The sequence below is a fragment of the Rutilus rutilus genome, assembly GCF_951802725.1.
Source record: "Rutilus rutilus genome assembly, chromosome: 18".
NCBI lineage: Eukaryota > Metazoa > Chordata > Actinopteri > Cypriniformes > Leuciscidae > Rutilus > Rutilus rutilus.
The window spans coordinates 25,931,645-25,952,959 of record NC_140231.1 but is presented as its reverse complement, the minus strand read 5'-3'; the positions used below and the strand labels follow the sequence as shown (position 1 = coordinate 25,952,959).

The window sequence follows — 21,315 nt, the reverse complement described above, 5'->3', positions numbered from 1 at the left end:
GTGTGGTACACTACAATTTAAACATTTTCAAAAAGTTTTTCACAGAAGTCTCTTTTTGCTCAACGAGGCTGCATTTATTTAATCAATTATTTGAACAGTAAAGACCGTTTCTATTTGAATATATTTTAAAATGTAATTTATTCCTGTAATGGCGAAGCTGAATTTTCAGCATCATTACTGCATTCTTCAGTGTCACATGATCCTTCAGAAATCATTCTAATATGCTGATTTGCTGATCAAGAAACATTTCTTATTATTATTATCAATGTTGTGCTGCTTAATATTTTAATATTTTTGTGTAAACTGAAAAGAGCAGCATTTATTTGAAATATAAATATCTTTTAACATTATAAATGACTTTACTGTAACTTTTGGTCAATTTAAAGTATACATTTATTAACATAAAATAACAATAGACATCTTATTATCCCGGAATTGTATATTTGTTTGATCTGATACAGTCCAGAATCAACTTAAAAAAATAGAAATAATCTGCTTTAAAAACCAACATTGGGGTAAAACAAATGGTAGCAGATGGAATTTGCAAATTTGATTTATCAGAGGCCTTTATATTACATTTCTAATCACCAAATTAAACTGGTGGTAATTGGGGAATATTAGAACCATTCACTCTCTTGGTTCTTAACTTTAGTTTTTAATAGTCTGATATATTTAATACTTCAATAATCTGAAACTGAGCATTAACACAAAGTAAGTAATTTGTAGTAATTGTATGGCTAATTGTAATTACAGGCCTGCTTCTCATTCAGACTGACAGCGCTGAATCAGTGGTATTAGTGTATTAATTTTTTATATCACAAATTTATATTATGTGAATGTAGTTTGTAATCAAGCAAACCGTTACCACTTTAAGATGCAAGCTGTAACGTGAAACACAACAAATTGAATAATTGATCTGTCCTCTATGACCTGTTTAACTGACTGACTTCTGTGAAATGCAAGAGAAGATATTTCAAGACAACACTGGACCCCATTGAGTTTCATTGTATGGGCAATTCATACAAAAGTCATACAGGTCTGGAATAACATGGGTGAGTAAAGGATGACAGAGTTTTTGGTTTTGGGGTGAATTCTTCTTTAATGCACCATATTGCTTGGCAACTGTAAGGAAGGTATTTTACAAATACTATATTACTTTAATTATTTATTAAACACTGGTGTCCTGGTTCGTTCTTATACCAATAAGCCAGTGTGATTATACCACTTTACCTTGCCTTTACCAAGGTAAACATCACTAATCCATGGCCTTGTGGGTTATTTTTGTATTTATGAAATTCCTCTTCCTTTTTCTATTGTGCAGTATTCTGGAGATTTTAAAACTAGCCTTTGTTTTTAGGTAAGATTTACCATGCTTATCTTATGGGTATTGGATTGAGAGGCTGTTGAGCAGAGGCTGGATTTAGTGCTTATTGACATTGTAATAACGGAGATATGAGGACTATAAATAATCTCTATATCGTTCTAACTTTCAGTCGGTTTGATCTGTGTTGCCCCTTTCGAGTTCATGGGCCTTGAGGTATTATGATGATCGCTGAGTGCTTGTGCTCTACAGCCAGGCTGATTATTAAGAAGAAAGACCGAAAAAAGTCGCTTTCCATTATTGCTTTCCACGTTGGAAAATTAGATCTACCGAATGGATTTCTGCAAAGCGTGTGAGAGTAAGCAGGCGTACGTCACACTGTCATTAGTCGGCGCAGTCGGCGTGGCTGTGGTTCTGCTCCAGATCAGTTGAGTTCTGCCCAATGCTGCATACGTGCCAGCTCTCTCTGTCTCTCAGCCTGGCATTCTGCCCGCCCCTGCCCAGTCAGACCCAGATGGAGGAGTGTGTGAAGCCCTCACCCCGAAGAAACGCTTCTATCTCTTCTCTGCAGTGCTGCTGTCTCTTCTCACTTTCTTCTCTGTCTGTGCACTTTTCAAAAAGTCACAAACATGACTCCAGGTATTGGCGGCTGGGATTCAGCCAGAGAGACTCAAATGTCAGGAGCCAGAGTAGAAGTCCAACTGGTCTCCTCTTTTTGATATAAGGGCACTGGACAACTGAGCTCTCTGTGGGAGAATTTGTTTTATATATTTTAAGTTCTTGTAGCTTTTCTTAGTTATAACTAAGCTAAAATATATATAAATAACTAAAATATTTTTATTTTAGAAGCTCCGGTTCCTATACAAACAGTCCGACGCACGCTTTCACTGCGCATGTGCATTAGCTTGATCCAGCCTGAAAAATTTCGTTTTCTGTCATGATTCAAACGTTTAGAAACAAAATTTATGAGACAGTTGTTGTCAGAGTCAGTGGTGATTTCAAATATGAAATTTAATCGTAAGCTCTGCGAACAGTTTTGGAGAATTTGATGTTTCCCCATTCAAAGAGATAGGAGCTGTATTTGCAAGCCCGAGAGGCGTTTCAAAGATGGCCACCGAGTGAAATGACTTTTCTTAAAGGGACTTTGGTTGTATTTTATTTAATTTTATTTTGAACTTTTATTTTTTTTTCAACGAAACTGCATGATACAGATTTAGATTTTGGCATTCTCTGAAAAAACATCCAAATTATAACCTTTGGTTATGACCATTACCCTTGGTTTATACCATACTCAGTGTTGCTTGTTGTTACTGATACTGGTCTGAAAAACATTATAAATTAATTTCATCCAAACAAATTTGCCTAGCCATCCGAATAATAAAAATACCACCTCAAATCTTAGGGAAAACACCAACTTCCTCAAAACGATAAACTGGTATTTTAAGTACTGTACTGTACTGTACTTTTTTTTTTCGTTTTTTTTTTTTAAATCACCCTGTCAACTTGCAGACCACTGACCTAGACCAATCTTGAAATGTTATTTGTTTTACCTCTCAAGCTTGATTGAAAATATATTTGAGTGTTTTCCTTGACATACAGCTGATTTTACAGTTACTAATTACCTTTGGGGCACTACCTTGAGGGAGGTTTTTTTCTTTTTGTACCTTCTGTATAAAGTCTCCTGCCTGCTCAGCATTAGCTTGGCAACACTACATGGGGGGAAATGGATTACCATGTTTGGCTTGGGAGGAGAGAGGGTTTTAGTCTAAGTGGGAACAGTGGCAGAGTTATTCAGTGCTTGTTGACCCTTGACCCACGGCACAGGCCTGCAGCACCAGTACCGAGAGTGTCAGGAGCTGCTGGGACTCTATCAGCAGTACCTCTCCCAACAGCAAGAGAAACTCAACAAGTCTATCACACTGCTCAATCAGTCCTGCTCCCACAGCAAGGTGAGTGCTAAGAGAGAGCGTGTCTGTGTGTGGGAGAGAGCGATAGATAGAGGCCACAAATGGCTCAGACTGAACATGTGCGTGCACTGAATTTGTATCCTCTATGCTATGTTGGAATTTTAGCTGATCAGTCACGCCATTGTATAACCATAGCAGGTAGAAATTAATTTGTATAGCCAGCTATCTTTATAACCTGGCAGACCAACCAATTTATCGGCTGATATTTGGCCATTTTGAGATTTTGAATGCAAGCCCAGCCAATTTTCCGTTTTCCTTAAAAAGTTAATATTGGGCGAATTTATGTTATTTCGATTACACATTTGCAAGATTCTTTTATCTAGAATGACTTTATATATTTATTTTGATGTATAAGACTGACCTTGAATACGTGACGATAACTTTGCTCACCGCAGGCGTTTGGAAGTCCACCAGTAATTCCCTAGATTAGATTGTGCTTGGCCAGTCATTTTCCCAGCTACAGATTTTTTTCCCCTGTATTTGTCCCTCTGTCTTGCACATGGTCAAAGAGAGAGATAAGACCACCAAGGTTGCACGAAACATGAAATGGCATTCATAATTCATTTTACTTCTGTAATATGACATTTTGAAATGAAAGAATATTTGACAAGGAAAAATGAATGCCACAGTTTAATATTATCCATCTGAAGTTGTTTGGACATCAGCTGAATTCATTGCTGTGGCAGAATATGTATGTACGTATGTATTTTTACTAGTGCTGTCAAAATGAACGCTTTAACACATGCAATTATTTTTTTCAGTTTAACACGTTAAAAATATATTAACGCAAAATGTCCATTTTGTCGAGTATCCTTAAATTATTTAAATTAAGTCTTAAATAAACGTAAAGAGTGAGAAAATGGGATGCGTGTCAGATCCGGGTCGTGCAGAATGTATTAAAGTGACACATTCAGCCTAATAAACCCGCTTTCATTATGGATAGTCAAAGAGCAAAATAAAAGGAGAAAATTACTGCTCTTGACTGAATAACATTTGTAGCTTTAATAAGGAATAATCTATATTTAATTTATAATTTATGCAGTGAAGAATGTGAAGTGTTTAATAACTTTATTAAATTTCTGTATATATCCATACTGTTAGACCTACCTAAAAATCTTAAAGCACTGTTTACAAGGTTACATGGGTCAAAAACAACGAAAACAATAACTTTTTGTGCATTTTGACTGGGCAAGTAAAAATCTGAACTGGTCTGACTGGGCCAATAGAAAAAAAATGAGCCCTGATATATTGAAGCGCACAGGTAAATGTGACTTTTTATTATGTGAATTTTAACACACAGTTGGAACAGTTTTTGCAACCTAACTATTCATACCAATTCTCAATTTTCATAAAAAAATAACTTTATAAAGGAATTATAAATGAATTGCATCCAAAAAAACTGCATTGTATGAATCTGAATAACAAACACTCCATACCCCAAGTATTTAGTGATATGAAAGGTACCCTTAGTTAGAACCCCTATTCAAAATTGGTGTATTTATTTATTTATTTCAACCTGCTGACCACTTTTATGACCTCTCGTTAATCTTTCATGACCACTAGTGACACATCTGGTCTGAACTGCGTAACTAACAGATATTCAACAAATAAAAAAACCTTAATATCGACCTCCTTTTGTTGCTCAAAATTATCATAGATCTTAAGATTATTCATAATAATAGTAACATTGCTCACAGCAGGCAATTTGAAGTCCAACAGTTATTGCCTTGAAATGTGTTGAAGGTAAATTTGTTACAAAAGCTCTGTTTTGATGGCTCTATCGGCGGTGCTTTTAAAGAGGATGGATTTAGAGAAGCAGCCTCTCAGAGAGGGGTTTTGCATTGTTGACACTTTAGCATCTATAACTGTTAACCTGTCAGCACACTAAAACAGTCTCAGAGAAGTTCCATCTTTAAATTCATACCCTTTAAAGCACTGTCACTAAAAATATCAAAGCTAAAACAAAATAAAACTCACTAACCGACACTGTAAAACTCATACGTTGTTTTAGTTTAGAACGTGCCCCTGTGCACCCTCCATCTTAAGCTTGTATAAGGGAAATGAGCTTGTCCTCTCTGAAACCTTGGCTGTGAGTAATGCATGTTTACATGCTCCACGACCTCCTCTTGAATTAGTCAGTGGCCCATTTCTGTCCCCTCAGAGGCGGACCATTCTCCTTTGTCCTGAATGTTTATCTCTTCGGTGATTGACCTTGGGTTGTTGCGTCCTTTTGGGATGAGCCCACCCTCTCTGACTCCCTTGAGTAAAACCTGCTTTCGTTACTACATTATTAAAAGGTCAGAGGTGACGTGTATACTTTCTCTACCTCTGCTTCATCCCACAGATTCCTTGCAGCGAAGGGGTGCCCAGGAGGTCTTCGTGTGGGAGAGGAGCCGCTTTAGACGGATCTTACTTGGACCTTCCTTTATTAGGAAGTAGAACTGAGAGAGGTGGGTCAGTGGAGTGCACTCATTCTTTCTCAACAGGACCTTTCAGTGCACCCTCCAGCAACGAGCAGAACTGTGGAGTCCATGACAAGCACACCAATCACAATTCTGAAGGTGGACATAGTGATCCCAGCTTCTCCAACAGGGAGCCATCAGCCTGTGATGCCCTGAAGCGGCCTGGTGCCTCTGAACCCAAGTGCTCTCATCAGTGCCACAGAATGGAGAGTGACAACATGCGTGGTGCTAATCGAACCGGACTTGCTCCGCCTCCTGGTCAGGAGAACTGGGAGGAGAAACGGCAGTGTCTATTCCAGCAGAAGAAACAGCTGGAGATTGAGAGGGAGAGAATTCAAGCTCGGTTGGTTCAACAGGAAGAGAAACTTCTGCTCCAGAACCAGCAACTCCGTCAGTCGTACCTTCAGTACAGCAGGTAAGAGCCTGGCACGGGCCTTTTGCTTAAACAGTAGATGATAATGCATACACATACATAACTCAGGGGTGCAAACAGCGCGCTTTTCGGCGCCTCCCGCTTTTTTCACGTCAGTTTGGGTGACTTGTGTGAATCGTGCAGATCCGAAGAGGTTTTTTTTTTTAAGGGGGGGGGTGGGTGGGGGGGTTGAGAGGGTCTGATTATAATTTAACCAACAGTAATTCTGGATTGCGTCCACCAACAAGTAAATAGTAAATAAGCGAATCAGAACACTGCGCGCCAAACCAGCAGTATGTGCGCAAGCGTGAACCACTAGTGTTTCTGTCTCACTCTGGATCTGCCGCTGCATCACATTTCTCTCTGCGTGGCGTGGAGTGTCCGTTTTTATGTCGGCTCTCATGTTAACTGGTTAGAGCTTGTGTTAGAGCACAATGCCTGCGTGACACAGACACACACACTTCTCGAGCCGCGCCGAAACCGCGTGCTAGAAATAGAACCGCAACCGACGCCTATTTTTCACGCGACACGCAAGAGTGTTGGAAGTTTTCAGACAAAATAGAAGGCGCAAATACATATTAATAAATTACATTTTGATGCTTGAAAGTCTCTCGGTTTTGACAAATGCATATATAATTGTAATTTAAAAAATAGGCCTAATTATCGATTTTCAAATATTGCCCCTGTCAATAGGCCTAGCTACAGAACGAAATATTCTGTAGCCTATTTTGCCGTCAATACTGCCGACGTTGTCTTTGCTGTATCAGGCTATATATATATTATGTTTAACATCCAAATGTAGATGGTCTGTCGGCGCACAGAGCCACGCAGTCGCAGACAGTACGTGAAGTTCGTGAACACCGAATTCCCTTTTCTTTCTTATCTATTTGTGTTTGAACAGACATGTGCACGAAAAAATAAGCCAGTGTCCGTCTCAACGAGTTTCCCCGTAAACGCAGTCAAAATAAAACGGATGCGTGTCATTACCGGTATTAGATACGTGCATTCGTCTTAAAGGGACAGCACCCAATATACCTGCAGCTGTTTGTGTCACCAAAGTAATCAAACAACAAAAGAGAAAGAGAAAAATCACGTTTTGTCAAAAGATAAACTGTATTAATACTTATTCTTTATGTATAATACATAAATTCTTTACTTATACTTTATGTTTTTCAGGTAAATTAACTGTATTAATACTTAATACAGTTAATTTACCTGAAAAACATAAAGCACTGCTTTATTTCTCGTGTATTTGTGTTTTATTGTATTTATATTTGTATTTTGTTTATTATGGCGCTTTGCCATTACCAGTACCAGCTCGACTCGACTCGCCTCGCCTCGACTCAGCTCGGCTCGGCTCGCTTTTCGCTCCGTTTTCCATTGCAGATAGTACCTCCACAATAGTACCTGGTCGTCATAGCGACACCGCAGGAAACTGCCGTGACTTAATCTTTTACGCGAGACGCGCGAGACACACCCGCTACCTACACACACAGGACAATGGAGGAAATCGAGTGTATGCTGTTTTTGTTTTTGTTTTTGCTGTTTTTTATTCAGGATACTGCGTCTGGCGCGTGCAATGATGACGCAGTGAATAGTGACGATTCTCTCTGACCAATCAGCAGTCTGCCATGATTTCACGTCACATTTTAGTATCGCCTCAGCTCGCCTCAGCCCGCTTAGAACCGCGCCGGAGGTGGTACGAAAAAAAGTACCTGGAAGCAGGTACAGGTACAACTTTTACACAGTGGAAAACCAAACAGAGCCGAGTCGAGTCGAGCCGAGCCGAGCCGAGCTGGTACTGTGTAGTGGAAAAGCGCCATTAGTTTCTATGCAAATGCACTAGGCCTACCCTACACAATTACCCCAATCATCCTAGAATTATTCATTCTTTACAAAAAGAGCTATTGAAATCATCAGGTGAAATTGTTTTCAGGAAGTAGCAGTAAAGCAAGAAGAAGAAGTGCAAGATAGTTTTTCTAAATTTCATTTGACTCTATGTGCCTATAGGGGTGGGTTGGGGATGGTGGCAATGTAGTATCTGGATATTTGCCGTGGGACGAGGGCTTCGATTACCTCTCTCTTTTTTGACCATACATGTGTTTGCACCCCTGATAACTAATAATGAATACACAGAAGTTCATGCTCCTAGAAATTGTTCTAGTTCACTGTACAATAATCATGATTTTTGATAATGATAATCATGAAGTCCAAAACAGAGATAAGTCCTGCTATTTTTGGTGCTAATCAACATTATGCCACAAATTTTGTTAATACAGCCTAACTTTTGCAAACATTCTTTTAATTTTTGTCTTTTGAAGGCTTCAGCAAGCAACCAAAACAGATTTTGAGAAGCCCTTAAATGGAGACAGCAGTTTTAATGAAGGTCCACAGTCCTGTTTTGTTATGGATCAGGTAACACACAGGTAAAGATTGTCTTAAAAATAGCATTGAATGCAAAAAAGAGCTGGAGAGATAAAGAAAAAGTAAAAATCTTTAAATATACAAAAGTTCCCTATTCAAAAGATTGGGGTCAGTGAGATTTGTTTTTGAAAGAATAATTTTCATCAAAGAATTCTAAAAAAAAGTATTACAGTTTTCACAAAAATATGAAGCATCACAACTGTTTTCAATTGATTCTTGAGCACCAATTCAGCATATTAGATGGATTTCTGAAGGATCATGTGACACTGATGACTATAATAATGACTGCTGAAATTTCAGCTTTGCCATACCAAGAATAAATTCCATTTTAAAATATTTTAAAGGTGCATTGTGTAATATTTAGGAGGATCTGTAGACAGAAATGCAACATAATATACATAACTATGTTTTCAGTGTTGTATAAAGACTTACTTAATGAACCGTTATGTTTTTATTACCTTAGAATGAGCCATTTCAATCTACATACACTGCAGGTCCCCTTACATTGAAATGGTTGCAATTCGTAACCTCACCACTAGATGCCGCTAAAAATCACACACTGTACCTTTAAAATAGAAAAGATTACATTGTAATAATATCTCATAATATGACTATTTTTGCTTTTAAATGGTGTAGAATAGTATCTTTCTCTCTCTTTCTTATTCAGCAGTGAAATAAAAGAGCAAGAGCCACACATTCTGCAGAGAAGTTTTCGACAACCGTTGAGTAACATACAGTCACAGGAACAAACATCAAGTATTCAGCAACCTACACCCAAGCTTTCACAAGGTACGTTAACAAGAAATTATGCTCAATAAGTTATTCCTTTCTGCTTTTTACTTTACCTTCTTAATGGGAAATTTGCATTACATAATTTCAAGTGTCTCTAATTTTCTCCCTGCAGAAATCTCCATTACCAAGAAGGATATGGCCACTTCTCCTGTGATTCCAGAAAGTTTCCGGACATCTGCTCTTCCCAAAATTCCACCTCTTGGCCTTCCCAGGACTCCACAGGCCTCCAGGTGAGTTAAGGTGTCCCTCAGGGTTCTGTCTTTGGTCCACTTCTGTTTTCTATGCCATGGATTGGTTCCTTTATACACTCATCTAAGTCATCACAGCCTGTCTAGGCCCATCTGTCTAACACAACTAATGTGTTTTTCCACACCCTTTCTGTATTTTTAGATGAGCAAAACATTTAATTTAGCCATTTGTGTAGCCACTCTGCCAATTTGGGATTCTTTAGAGAGGCTGCTGTCGCAATTTAAAGGTGGGGGGAATTCTCAAACCTGGTGCTTGAGATAAGCCACTTTCAGGAAACTCAATGAAAAGAACCATACAAGTAAATACAATTTAACAAGTTCAATTCAAGAAGTAGTGAAAAGAGGGAAATGACAGCAATTTTGGCTCAACAGCACAGCAGGGGCCAAGCCCATGTATTAATTGTGTTTTTGGAGTCCCTGCCTTTGTGATAGAGCTTCTTAATGCAAGAATGTGAAAGAGGAGAAGGGGAGGGGAGAACTGATATACGGGGGAATCCAAATAAAACAGGGAAAAAGGGAGAAGAAGTGAAGGAAGAGAAAAAAAGAGAAAGCTGGTCTGGGCCCAACGCAGTGCGAGGCCTTTTTGATGAGTTAAATGAAGATTTTTGCCGGCCAGCGCTGAGGCTGACAGGAGCCAAGCTGAGTCCCATTAGCTGACGTAGCAGGGCCCAGCAGCAGGTGTAATTGAACCGAGTCTTCCAGCTCGGGCCGAGAATGCGCCGCCTCCCTCAGCTTAATGAGAAAGAGTGAGGCAGAGAATGAATCACTGACCGCTAGCGCGAGACACACTCTGGGATAGGGAAGGAAATTCATTACCGTTTTCTTTTAACGTAGAAAGGTAATTAATGTGACAGCATGTCTTTTTTCCCGTCCCCCAACCCTCACTGCGAGAGTATGAGCATGTCTCGTTTAACATGCCATCTCTGAAAAATGCAGATTATTTGTAAGTCGTTTGTTAGGCGTATTTCTTCTTTTTTTTTCTAGGAGAAAATGTACTGACTTCAGAAGTAATTGCCTTTTTTCTCCCTGTATTATATGTTATGGTGAATATTTTGCATTAATATGTTCCTTTCTGTCTCAGATGTTTCATTACCAAGCCAGAACTTTTACAGGGGCTGGGAAAATTAGGTTGCTTTGTGTGCAGCCATGCTATTTGTGGGAGGCATACCAAGAGAATGTCAGAACTGACAGGGAATTGAATACTTGCATATGCTTAATATGTACAGTACTAGGGAACTTGATAAGGGCCAAATGTGAACTAAGACTAAGGCAGAGATGTGTCTCTTAATGAAGTCAAACTGTTGAATTTTAAGTAAGGTCCGGATTCACCTTTCATTGTGACGTCAAACAGCTTTAAATCAAAAGTCAAAGATATGTGATCAAATAGGCGATAAAATAGATCTTTATTTATTTTTAAGAAGCCAGAGGTTGGATGCTCAGGACAACCTCAGGTCTGATGGGTCTGATGCCACAAATATACACTTTAGAAGAACTACCGAATGCCCCTGTCAGCCAGCAGTGGAATCAATAGACAAGCACTGTATTACTACGAGTTTGCTTAAAAGGAGAAAGATGCCCTGGGGATAAAAGTTTGGGTTAATGAAATGATTATGGATTATGGATCTTGTGTCTGCTAGAAATCATAACATTTCACTCCACCTGAAACGGGTAGTTTTCTTTGATTGTCAGTATCCTTCGGGTGTGTGAACCCAAGTACTGATTCTTGCATTATTACACACTTAGATTGGTCTTGCCTTTCAAATTTAGGGATTTTAAAGTTTTGCTAAGGCAAGTGTCACTATTACTATTACTATTTTTCATACTTTGTGGTAGGAATGTTGAACCCAATATATTAAACTTTGGCATGTTTGTTGTCCCACACCGTTTGTGGAAAATGAATGATTGAGGAGACTTACTATTTTCACGTGGTGGGCGATAAAACTGTCGTAAAATTCCTTACATTGAAAAAGATCAGAGCTCTTTGACTTAGTTGAAATTAAAAAAAAAAATATATATATATATATATAATTACTACTTAAATAAATTAATACCACCATGATGGTGTATTTTGCATTGCTAGCTCCACTCACATTTCCTTTTGAAAATATTAAAGTCTTTTTCGAGTTGATCTCACTCAGAAGAGTGGAGAGAAGGCGATGAATTATGCAGTCAGACTGATAAAACTCAACAACCTCTGCAAGACTCGTCAAAACAATACACTCATCAAACCACGTCCTTCTTTCAAATTACCTTCACCTTTTCAAATTAACCTGTGCAGTGTAGACTTGGGCCGTCTCTTGTAAACTCCTCATCACTTTACATTGTGTATCATCAAAATTTTCAGGGCTGTTTTGATAGAGCTGAAGTGAGAAATGTCAGTGCTCCTGTCCATGGCCTGTGCTTCTCCTCAGCTTACTATTGATTTGAAAGAAAATTGACATGCAGTTTTGTCAGTACTTTCCGTTTAGGATTTTTATATTACTGTTTGGGTACAAATTTGTTTGGGCTCTCAGGCGTGACAGACATTTTTAATGAGAACAGTAAAATAACTGGAGTCAGAGGCAAAGGAAACTGATAAACTGTCTTTTGTTTGGAGTAACTGAAGTAGAACCTGATTCTTTTTCAGTGTCTTTCATCCTCTCTCTGCATTTTACTCTCACATTGATGAGAGTAGGAGCTTGAGTTGAAGAGTTAACCGGTAGATATATATATATAATATTTATTTCATGTAAAAATGTAATATAAAAAATATTTTTTATTTTATTAGTTTTGTTGAATTTAAGATTTAGTATTTATTTTATTTTTCTCTTCAATAATCTAGAGAGTTAAATACTGCTATTGTAGTGCTCAGCTTTTCCGGGCATCTTGAACTCTGTTCCCAATGCCTAGCTGATCCGTTGAATGAACAGATAGCGTTAGGGATTAGCAAACCTCCTCTTAAGTGATATTAATGTCTCGTGGTCATTCGCCAGTGGACCTTGTGAAAAGCAATGAAAGCTTTTGGGTAAATATGACTGCCAAACACATTAGCATTCTCTCCGGCAATTTCCTCCTACCAACGCCCTAACATCCCCCTCCCCCGCCCAAACTACACCTACCCCTTCCCTTGTTATAGATTGTGACCGGCGGTAAGAAATGCATTATTCATATCGGCAATGTCGTCCGTTGATGGATGGCTGTTTGAGAGGCCTGTCCGTTAAATAAATCAACAAATAAAAATGCTAATTCTCACATTTCTAGAGGGAGCCTTGCCAAAGTCCCACCCCAACAGCCATCCACCCTCAGTGTAAGCTCTCTTTCTCTGTCTCTTTCCCTCTGATGCAAATGTGCAAAAGAATTGTCGGATGACAATCGATTGTCATTCGCCAAAACGACAAAATGAGATTCCCGGATTGGACATTACTATCATTGTCATAGGACTGGATGTCAACGAAACTTAGATTCAAGTTTCGGGCTTAAAAGCAAAAGAACATTAGGCAGCTTGATCCATTATGATGTCATGAAATATTTGTAGCAATTTTTTATTCTGAGTAAATATATGAAGTTGCATACTGACATTCAGTGAGCAGGTCTCTTTCTCAAACAGGCTTGTAACTGGCTGTGTAATCGCTAGCAAATGAAACATACCTGACAGATAAAGTGCAAAAGTTCTTTGCTTTTGTTAGTTATGATCATAATTCTTGTTACATAAAATGTATTGCAAAGTAATTTCATTAAGAAATCTCCATTTATATAAAATAACAGCAACATCAATGAGAGTGCACAAAAACATTCAGTGTAAAGTTGCAAGAGTGAAATGAAACATTCTTGATTATGAATGTATTACTGGAATATGTTTTGACAGGTTAACAGTGCAAAAACAATGTAGGAGTCAACATTAACTGTTTTATGCTGTTGCTGATACTGTGTTCAAGAATTGGAAATGTGCAATGTAGTTACTTCTCACTATGGTTGCATCCATGAGTATAATGAGGGTGGCCACGAAGATAAGCAGGCTCTTTTCCAAAACCCAGTGAACCACCTACTTAGGCAGTATTTTAAGGCATCATTTTGGAAAAGGTAAACCTAAACTTCTTGTGTGCTATTTATTTTGTTTATTAGAGTACTATCATTGTTAGCTTAGCAACATGTTGTTAACAAACCAGTGTTGTTAAAAACTATTTTCATGAATTGAAATAAAATATTAGATAAAAAAACCTAAAGGGGTAATGAATTGAGAAATCCAGTTTACCATGATCTTTTGACACGCAAGTTTCAGAACTCAAAACTTCCTTTTTAGTCCAAAAACAGCTTTTATTGAAACCGAAACCAAAACCAAGCTCCGAAAACTACACGTTTCGGATTTTGTCACATTATGACATAATAGTTTGACGAAAGACTACCTCTGCAGAATCAGATCAACGGCTACTTCCACATCATCTTTACACCCCTACTTCTACACCACTGGTGCGTTAGTGAGGTGAAACGGAGAGAAGAGAGATACAGGATCACTGGACTAAAAATAACATTACCTTCCAAAGGATCCTAATGCTAGGAAAGTGGTTATTTATTTACAAATATGTGAATATCTCAGCATTACTTGTTTGTTCAGTGCATTTCACTGTGGGTTCTTTGGTAAATCAGTCGCAATTTCAGCGCAGGCTTTGCAAACACTTTCACTGTAAGATATGAACCTGACAAGTAATGCCACAACATTCAAATAACCGTGTTAATTCTAATGCTTTATCTGTGATCAGTGATTTCTAATATGTAATGATTCATGTACAGTCAGACATACTTTGTCTTCAAAATCGTTTATTGCTTTTTATGCGTCAGTAAATCACGCCAGTGAGTAAATGGTCAACTCCACATTGCTTCTCTTAGTAGCATGAAAATGTGTTATTTAAATTTGATTAAATTATATATAGAAAGCGATCAAAGAACCCTCATTTTATAATCGCTGGAGCTGTCAATCACACAGGGTGAGTGTATATGTGACTGAAGGTGCGTTCATGCCATGTTGTAATCACCATAATTATGAGATTTCAACTTGTTAAAAGCTTTTACATCCTTGTAGAACTCGTAATTACAGCTTGTAAGATTGGAATTTTCTGAGAGCTCCTACTTGTACCATGTGACCGCTGTATCACCTGACCTCTGCAGATTAATTTAGGCGTTGATAGTTTTGCCATAGACACTCATACTTTCCAGTCTAAGGACGTGAACAGCATATAATAGAACGTCATGTGTTTGTATATAATTGTAGAACATTATGTGCACCCCTGGTTATAATCAATGAGGCTGTCTACACTGCACAATGAATCTCTTATTTACATCGTGTTTGCACTGTTAGTTATGGTGAAAGCATTCATGAGAGTGCAGAAATAGTTGAGATGATGAGAGCACTGCATTCATGCGCTCAACAGACATGACTGTCATCGGCTAGAATGCTCATCGCTGCAACCTTTCATGCAACTGGAGTAATTCTATAATCACGATTAGTTAATCTCGACAGCTCTAATAGTAAAAACATAGTAAAAGATTTGGAGAGAGTTTCACATGTAATACTTATTTCATATGCAAAGATGTTTGCCAATCACATTGAAGTCTCACAGCAGACACGCCCCTTTCAATGGAGTGTTCTCGGCTGCGTTCCAGTCCAAAATTGCCATGCCTTTCACTTGCTAACTTCCCTCCGTCTCATTCACTCAGATGTGCGTCATTTGCTTACGTTGCATGAGTGCCCACTACTGGCGGAACCTTTGCAATAGGCTGAATTGGAACATGCTAAGCCCTTGATCACTTTGAATCCACTATGAGGTTGATTTATTATTTATTATTTTCCCTTACGAAATTGTTTAATGCAGCATTCTACATGAATATAGGTCTGTTTGAGTTGTTTAAATGAATTTTTTTTTTTTTTTTATATCAGAGTGGCTTGTGGTGGGGTAAATTAAACGCAATGTGCGTTGATGTCACAATCGTGTTACATTGTGGTATAAGGAGCTGCCTGAAGTGTGAAGTAGACTCGCTCCCTCGGTCAAAATCGAGGTAACAAGGGTCTGTCCATATAAACTTCATGAAGTGGAACGCACTTCAAAATGGCGGCAGGGATTCCCCTGAGGGGAAGTGCTTAGGGAAGTTCGCAAGTATGTGTCTAAAAGTGGACTATAATGCAGCCCAAATCAGAGGGCTAAAATAGAAAATGGTCTTTTATTTCTAAATTATGACAAATACAGTAAATAAAATACAGTACTAAAATAACGCTACATCAAACTTTTTACAAACTTTTTTGTAGTATGCAGATTAGTCCCTTATGAAGAATCTCTTATATAGGCAGTAAACAGCAAGCTATTGTTTTTTTCTGATGGCAGTAGGCAGAACAGCCACTATAGTGCCGCATATGTAGGTTTGTTTATGGTGAATGGTCGCTGCCTCCAGAGTCCAGGGTCAGAGCTGTATCAGTGGTTAACAAACTGCAGTGGGTCCAGGTGGTCTGTCTAAGCACCGGCTTCTCAGAGGCCTTCGTAAAGTGTGAAGTGAGATCAACTGGCCTGTAGTCCTCAGGGATCCGGGGGTTTCCGATCTTTGGCAGCAGAACAATGCAAGATGTCTTCCAGAGCTAGGGCACCTTCATCAGTCCCAGCATGAGAAACAGGTGCTCAGGAACCCCACTGAGCTGGCTGTGTGAACATGTGTTCAACACTCTGGGGATCAATCCGTCAGCCTCAAAACTTATCTTTACCTGTGCAGAGATTCACCAGTTTGCTCAGTCCTCACCTGGTCAACTGAAATAGACATTTGAAGGGTGAGTGGAGTAGGTATAATTTTAGGTTTTAAAGGCATAGGTCACCTGAAAGTAAAGAGTCTATCATCATTTATTCACTCGGATGTTTTTTCAAACCCTTAATATTTGAGATAGTCTTTCTGCAAATTTTTTAATATTGTGTCCCATGTAAGAAGTTTTGGCTGCTTTTTTTTTTTTTTTTTAATGAAAATTGTTTGGGTGGCAAGCCTAAAAAATGACAAAAAAAACACCATAAAGGTGCTGTCACATTTACTGTTGTTTGGCAAATTCTCATGGGCGAAATCCAGTTATTTCAATAGAAATGCAAGGATTTTCCTACGTAGATTTCGCAATTGTTTCAAGTTGGTCACACGCTGCGTTGACTAAACAGAAAGCTTTGGTTTCAAAGTGACTTCTGTGTGAGTCGTGCATCATGCATCACTACACTTTTGGCAATGTACCTTTTTTCCCTGTGAAATTTTTCAGAAATTCGTTAATGTGACTGCACCTTAAAATTAGGTCATACATATAACATTCACTATATTTCCCTGTAGTCCTACAAGAACTTTTGTGAGAAACAGGCTGGAATTTAAATATTAATTCAAAATCATTCCTTTTTTTTAAAGCATCTCGATGCGCATGTCTCTGGTTTGATGTCAGTGACGATCAGTTATGTGACACCTACGTTTGATCTCAAATTGGGTGACACGTCTTGATGTCACACATTTAAATGCAAGAATATGATATTGAGTGACAGATTTACTACCTCTGTTCCAAAATCTAGTGAGCTGCCTACCCAGACAGCATTTTAAGGCATCTCAGTCATGCTTATCGACATCTCAGTTAGGATGTTGTCTTAAGGCCCCGATATACTCACGGCGAAGTTCTTTTTCGTTTTTCGTAGTAGTATATAGACCCTATTCAGAGCAGCGCCATAACGGGTATGCATGCAAGGCTGTGACAGATAGACTTGACATTTTTCTCTGGCATCCGCTGTAAAAAGCTCCTAGATCACTTATTTTCTACGGCTCATGCTGCCTGTAGTTTTTTTGTCTTTTGAAATTTCTTGAAAAGAGGTTTCGTCAGCAAAACAATCCAAAAACACATTATATAGTAGTACAACCCACTGAAGAGATGTATGTCTATATGTCTCACAGCCTCACTTTCATTCCCGCTAAGATGACGCTGATTTGAATAAGGTCTATTCTGTTAGAACATCCCTAAGCCGTCCACACTGCTGAGAGTGACGTTTAGATGAATATGGAAATATGTGTTGCGTGCTTTTCTTTTCAATAACAAAATAAACAACAAAAACGACAGCGGTGACAGAACAGTAGTTATGAAAGCTTCTGATCATAGCTATGTGGATATGTTTGCACGAGCTCCAGTAAATTCACATTGTGTTTATTTATATAGCACTTTATACAATAGATTGTTTAAAATCAAGCAGCTTTACTGTATTAAACATGAAAAAACACTGTCAGTGTCTCTTTCGATTAGAATTACAACTTCAATTTCTACTATAAAGCGGCTCTCCGGTGTATTCATGTTTTTACTCACGGGCGTCAGACTTCGATGGACTGAAAAGAAGAAATGAACCAAAGAAGATTTCTATGTCAAAGAAGGCGGGGCCTCAGAGCACACCCCTACCTATTACATCATCGCCACGGACCAATGGTAGTATGAAGGTGTTTACCAGCCAGAGCAAACTTTTCGGGAAAGTTTTTGACCTCCCGAAAGCAGGCCCGGAGTGGGTAATCGGGAGAATTCCCGGTGGGCCGCTTCACTTTTGGGCTGGTCGAGGATTTTATTTTATTTTATTTTATTTTTTTCACATTTCAATGTCACGTTAGTTACATTAGGCTACACACGTTCCGCATTCTGACACCGCAGCGCGCAGCCTCTGCATGGGTTGTACCATGTGAGGGAGTTCTCCCCTCCTTTCCTATAGAGTTGGTTGGGTCCATAGCCCGTCTTTTCCAAAACGTTTTCTCAGGTAGGCTACCGCGGCACCTACCGATAGCTGGGCCGGCCCTACAGTAACGGTACGCGTCAGGGAGGATGGATGGGAGGAAGAGGCCAGAGGTATGGAAGCTTTGTTTCCGCCACAGAATAAAACATTTTAAAAGATAATTGCGACTTTTTATCTCACAATTGCGAGTTTACATCTCGCAATTCTGACTTTATTTCTCAGAATTGCGAGATATAAAGTCAGAATTGCGTGAAATAAAGTCGCAATTGCGTGTTAAGTCAGAATTGCGTGAAATAAAGTCGCAATTGCGTGTTATAAAGTCAGAATTGCGAGATATAAAGTCAGAATTGCCTGAAATAGTCGCAATTGCGTGTTATAAAGTCAGAATTGCGAGATATAGAGTCAGAATTGCGTGATATAGTCGCAATTGTGTGTTATAAAGTCAGAATTGCGAGATATAAAGTCAGAATTGTGAAATAAAGTCGCAATTGCTTCTTATAAAGTCAGAATTGCGTGAAATAGTCGCAATTGCTTATAAAGTCAGAACTGCAAGATATAGAGTCAGAATTGCGTGTTATAAAGTCAGAATTGCGAGATATAAAGTCAGAATTGCCTGAAATAGTCGCAATTGCGTGTTATAAAGTCAGAATTGCGAGATATTGAGTCAGAATTGCGTGATATAGTCGCAATTGTGTGTTATAAAGTCAGAATTGCGAGATATAAAGTCAGAATTGTGTGAAATAAAGTCGCAATTGCTTCTTATAAAGTCAGAATTGCATGAAATAGTCGCAATTGCTTATAAAGTCAGAACTGCAAGATATAGAGTCAGAATTGTGTGATATAAAGTCGCAAAACGTGTTATAAAGACAGAATTGCGAAATATAAAGTCAGAATTGTGTGAAATAAAGTCGCAATTGCTTCTTATAAAGTCTAAGTGAATTATTATTTAACCTTTACATTATTTGTTAACCCATGCCGTATTAATACAAACTACACAATAGTACGAGCTGAACTGTTGCTTCATTTATCCAATTTAGAAAAAGTGCTAATTTGGAATTCCACCATGGAAAAAGTGGGCCGGTCTTGGGCCTGAAACTCCCAGGCTGAAAAGTGGCCCCACACCGGCCCTGCCCGAAAGGCACACAAAACAAACTTAGTTTTGGCCTGATTTTGTTCAAAATAAATCACACAGTTTGTTCTTCAATTTCACTTGAAGTATATCGGGGCCTTTAGAAGTGTAGGCTGTAAAGAGCTCACTTGGTTTTGGAACAGAGCTTATGTGTTGCCTGAGAAGGATGGAAGTTTGAAGATTTGACACCCTTTAATTTACCTCTCTGTGAAAACATTTTCAGGTGTAGTTGGCTGATACTTTTATGATTTCAGACCCCAAAAGTGCCAGGCATGAAGGAAATAGCGGATGGCATGTTTCTCAGTGTCTTGTATAATCACCACTATCATGGCCATGAAGCAAACACTGCTTTCAAATGTCAGAGGCACTTAGTGGATGGCACCGTTTTCTGCCTCTCAAAGAAGCTGAGATCCCTTTCACGCACACACACACACACATCTGTATGAATACCCACTCATCCCTTCTGCTGCATTGGATGCAAATCAATGCTGTTTAGAATGAGCAGTGAATTATGTTAGCAGCATCAGTGGAGCGTGCTTTAAGAATTCATGTTTTATATCTGAAATGTGCACGTCTGTACTCGATGAATAATTTATTAAGCACCTCGACTGAGGGGTTGAATCTTTATTAGCTTAATCTTTGTTTATTTATTCTTTTATTTATTTATCTATCTCCTCGCTCAGCTCTCTATAGTTTCCTTCCAAACTAGGAAAAAAAAAAAAAAGTGCTGGCTTGTTCTTCATACCCACCCTTAGGCCACATGTTTCAAAGCCTGTGAACTGTTGTCTAGTCAGATGCAACAATGTGGCTTTTATGTAGGGGAATCTGAGGATGCGCAGCATTCTGAGCGGTATGTAAATGATCATGCTTTTTAATCCCACTTGTCCACTTTTGTTCTGGTGTATAAAATTAATTATGCGACATTTCCTGAGTCATGTTTCTTGTTCTCATTGCTAGGTGGGATGACTCTTTGATGGAGCTGTTGGACATTTTTAGTCCTGTATCTAACCCAGAGAGGTACCGAATCAACCCCTCGACCCGGAAGAGTTTCGTCGCCCCTCTGTCCTCTCAGAAGACCCTTTTCTCTCATCTAGACCCCAGTCGGTCCTCTTTGCAAGACCTGGAGGAGAGCGAGATCTTAGAAGACATCTTTTTCATCTGTTGAAGGGTTGTAATGGCGACAAAACTCATTTGAATGATCATTAATTATTCATGTGCTCTTAATTCTGCCTTTTTAGTGTCTTGAAATAATTATGGTCTTCATTTTTTTTAACATATTCAAGTGTTGTTTCTCCCTTAATAAAATGTGTTTATTAATAAATGGTGTTGTTTATTCAGTCACAGATGGTTGGGCAACAGCTCCATAAAAGTCTACAGGCTTTTCAAGAAACTGACTTGGCAACGTAAACGTCTCAAGAACAGTTGCTGCAATCTGTAATGTGTAATCCCTCTATCATCTGATGAGATGAGTGACTAGTCAAGAAGATGCATTTCTAGTCAATGCTGCATTTTCCACAAAATCATGAGTCATCAAACTTTCTGCATATATTAACAAATTCACATTTCTTTTCCAAACGTGTCCCGTCACTTTCCTATTCCCCTGCTTTTCCAATATACACAGCATATGTGCTTCGATACTTCAAACTAGATCTGGGAGCATCGGTATATGCAATGGGATTCAGCCAAACATCGCTCCAGGGCTATTGGTCTAATTTGATCTGAAGTGTTGTAAAGAAAGTTTCAGAGAGGCGCCGGGTGTGTGCGCACGTAAACCCTCCACCTTTGAAGTGGTTTCAGAGTACATCAGTCGTGCCACAAATCC

The 21,315-nt window shown here is 38.7% G+C and overlaps 1 protein-coding gene across 3 annotated transcripts in view; it reads left to right on the top strand.

The window, feature by feature from the left end:
- The window catches only part of kiaa1328 (KIAA1328 ortholog), a 28,758-nt gene extending 7,443 nt beyond the window's left edge, over positions 1-21,315 (top strand). Inside the window, exons 6-11 of one of the 3 annotated variants that reach the window (XM_084387296.1) lie at positions 3,146-3,270; positions 5,633-6,165; positions 8,484-8,588; positions 9,254-9,375; positions 9,491-9,608; positions 20,451-21,315. In XM_084387296.1, coding sequence (XP_084243422.1) covers positions 3,146-3,270; positions 5,633-6,165; positions 8,484-8,588; positions 9,254-9,375; positions 9,491-9,608; positions 20,451-20,658 — 1,211 coding nt within the window. In that variant the 3' untranslated portion in view covers positions 20,659-21,315. The remainder of the gene's footprint in view (positions 1-3,145; positions 3,271-5,632; positions 6,166-8,483; positions 8,589-9,253; positions 9,376-9,490; positions 9,609-20,450) is intronic. The other 2 variants (XM_084387298.1, XM_084387297.1) reach the window with 2 other exon arrangements.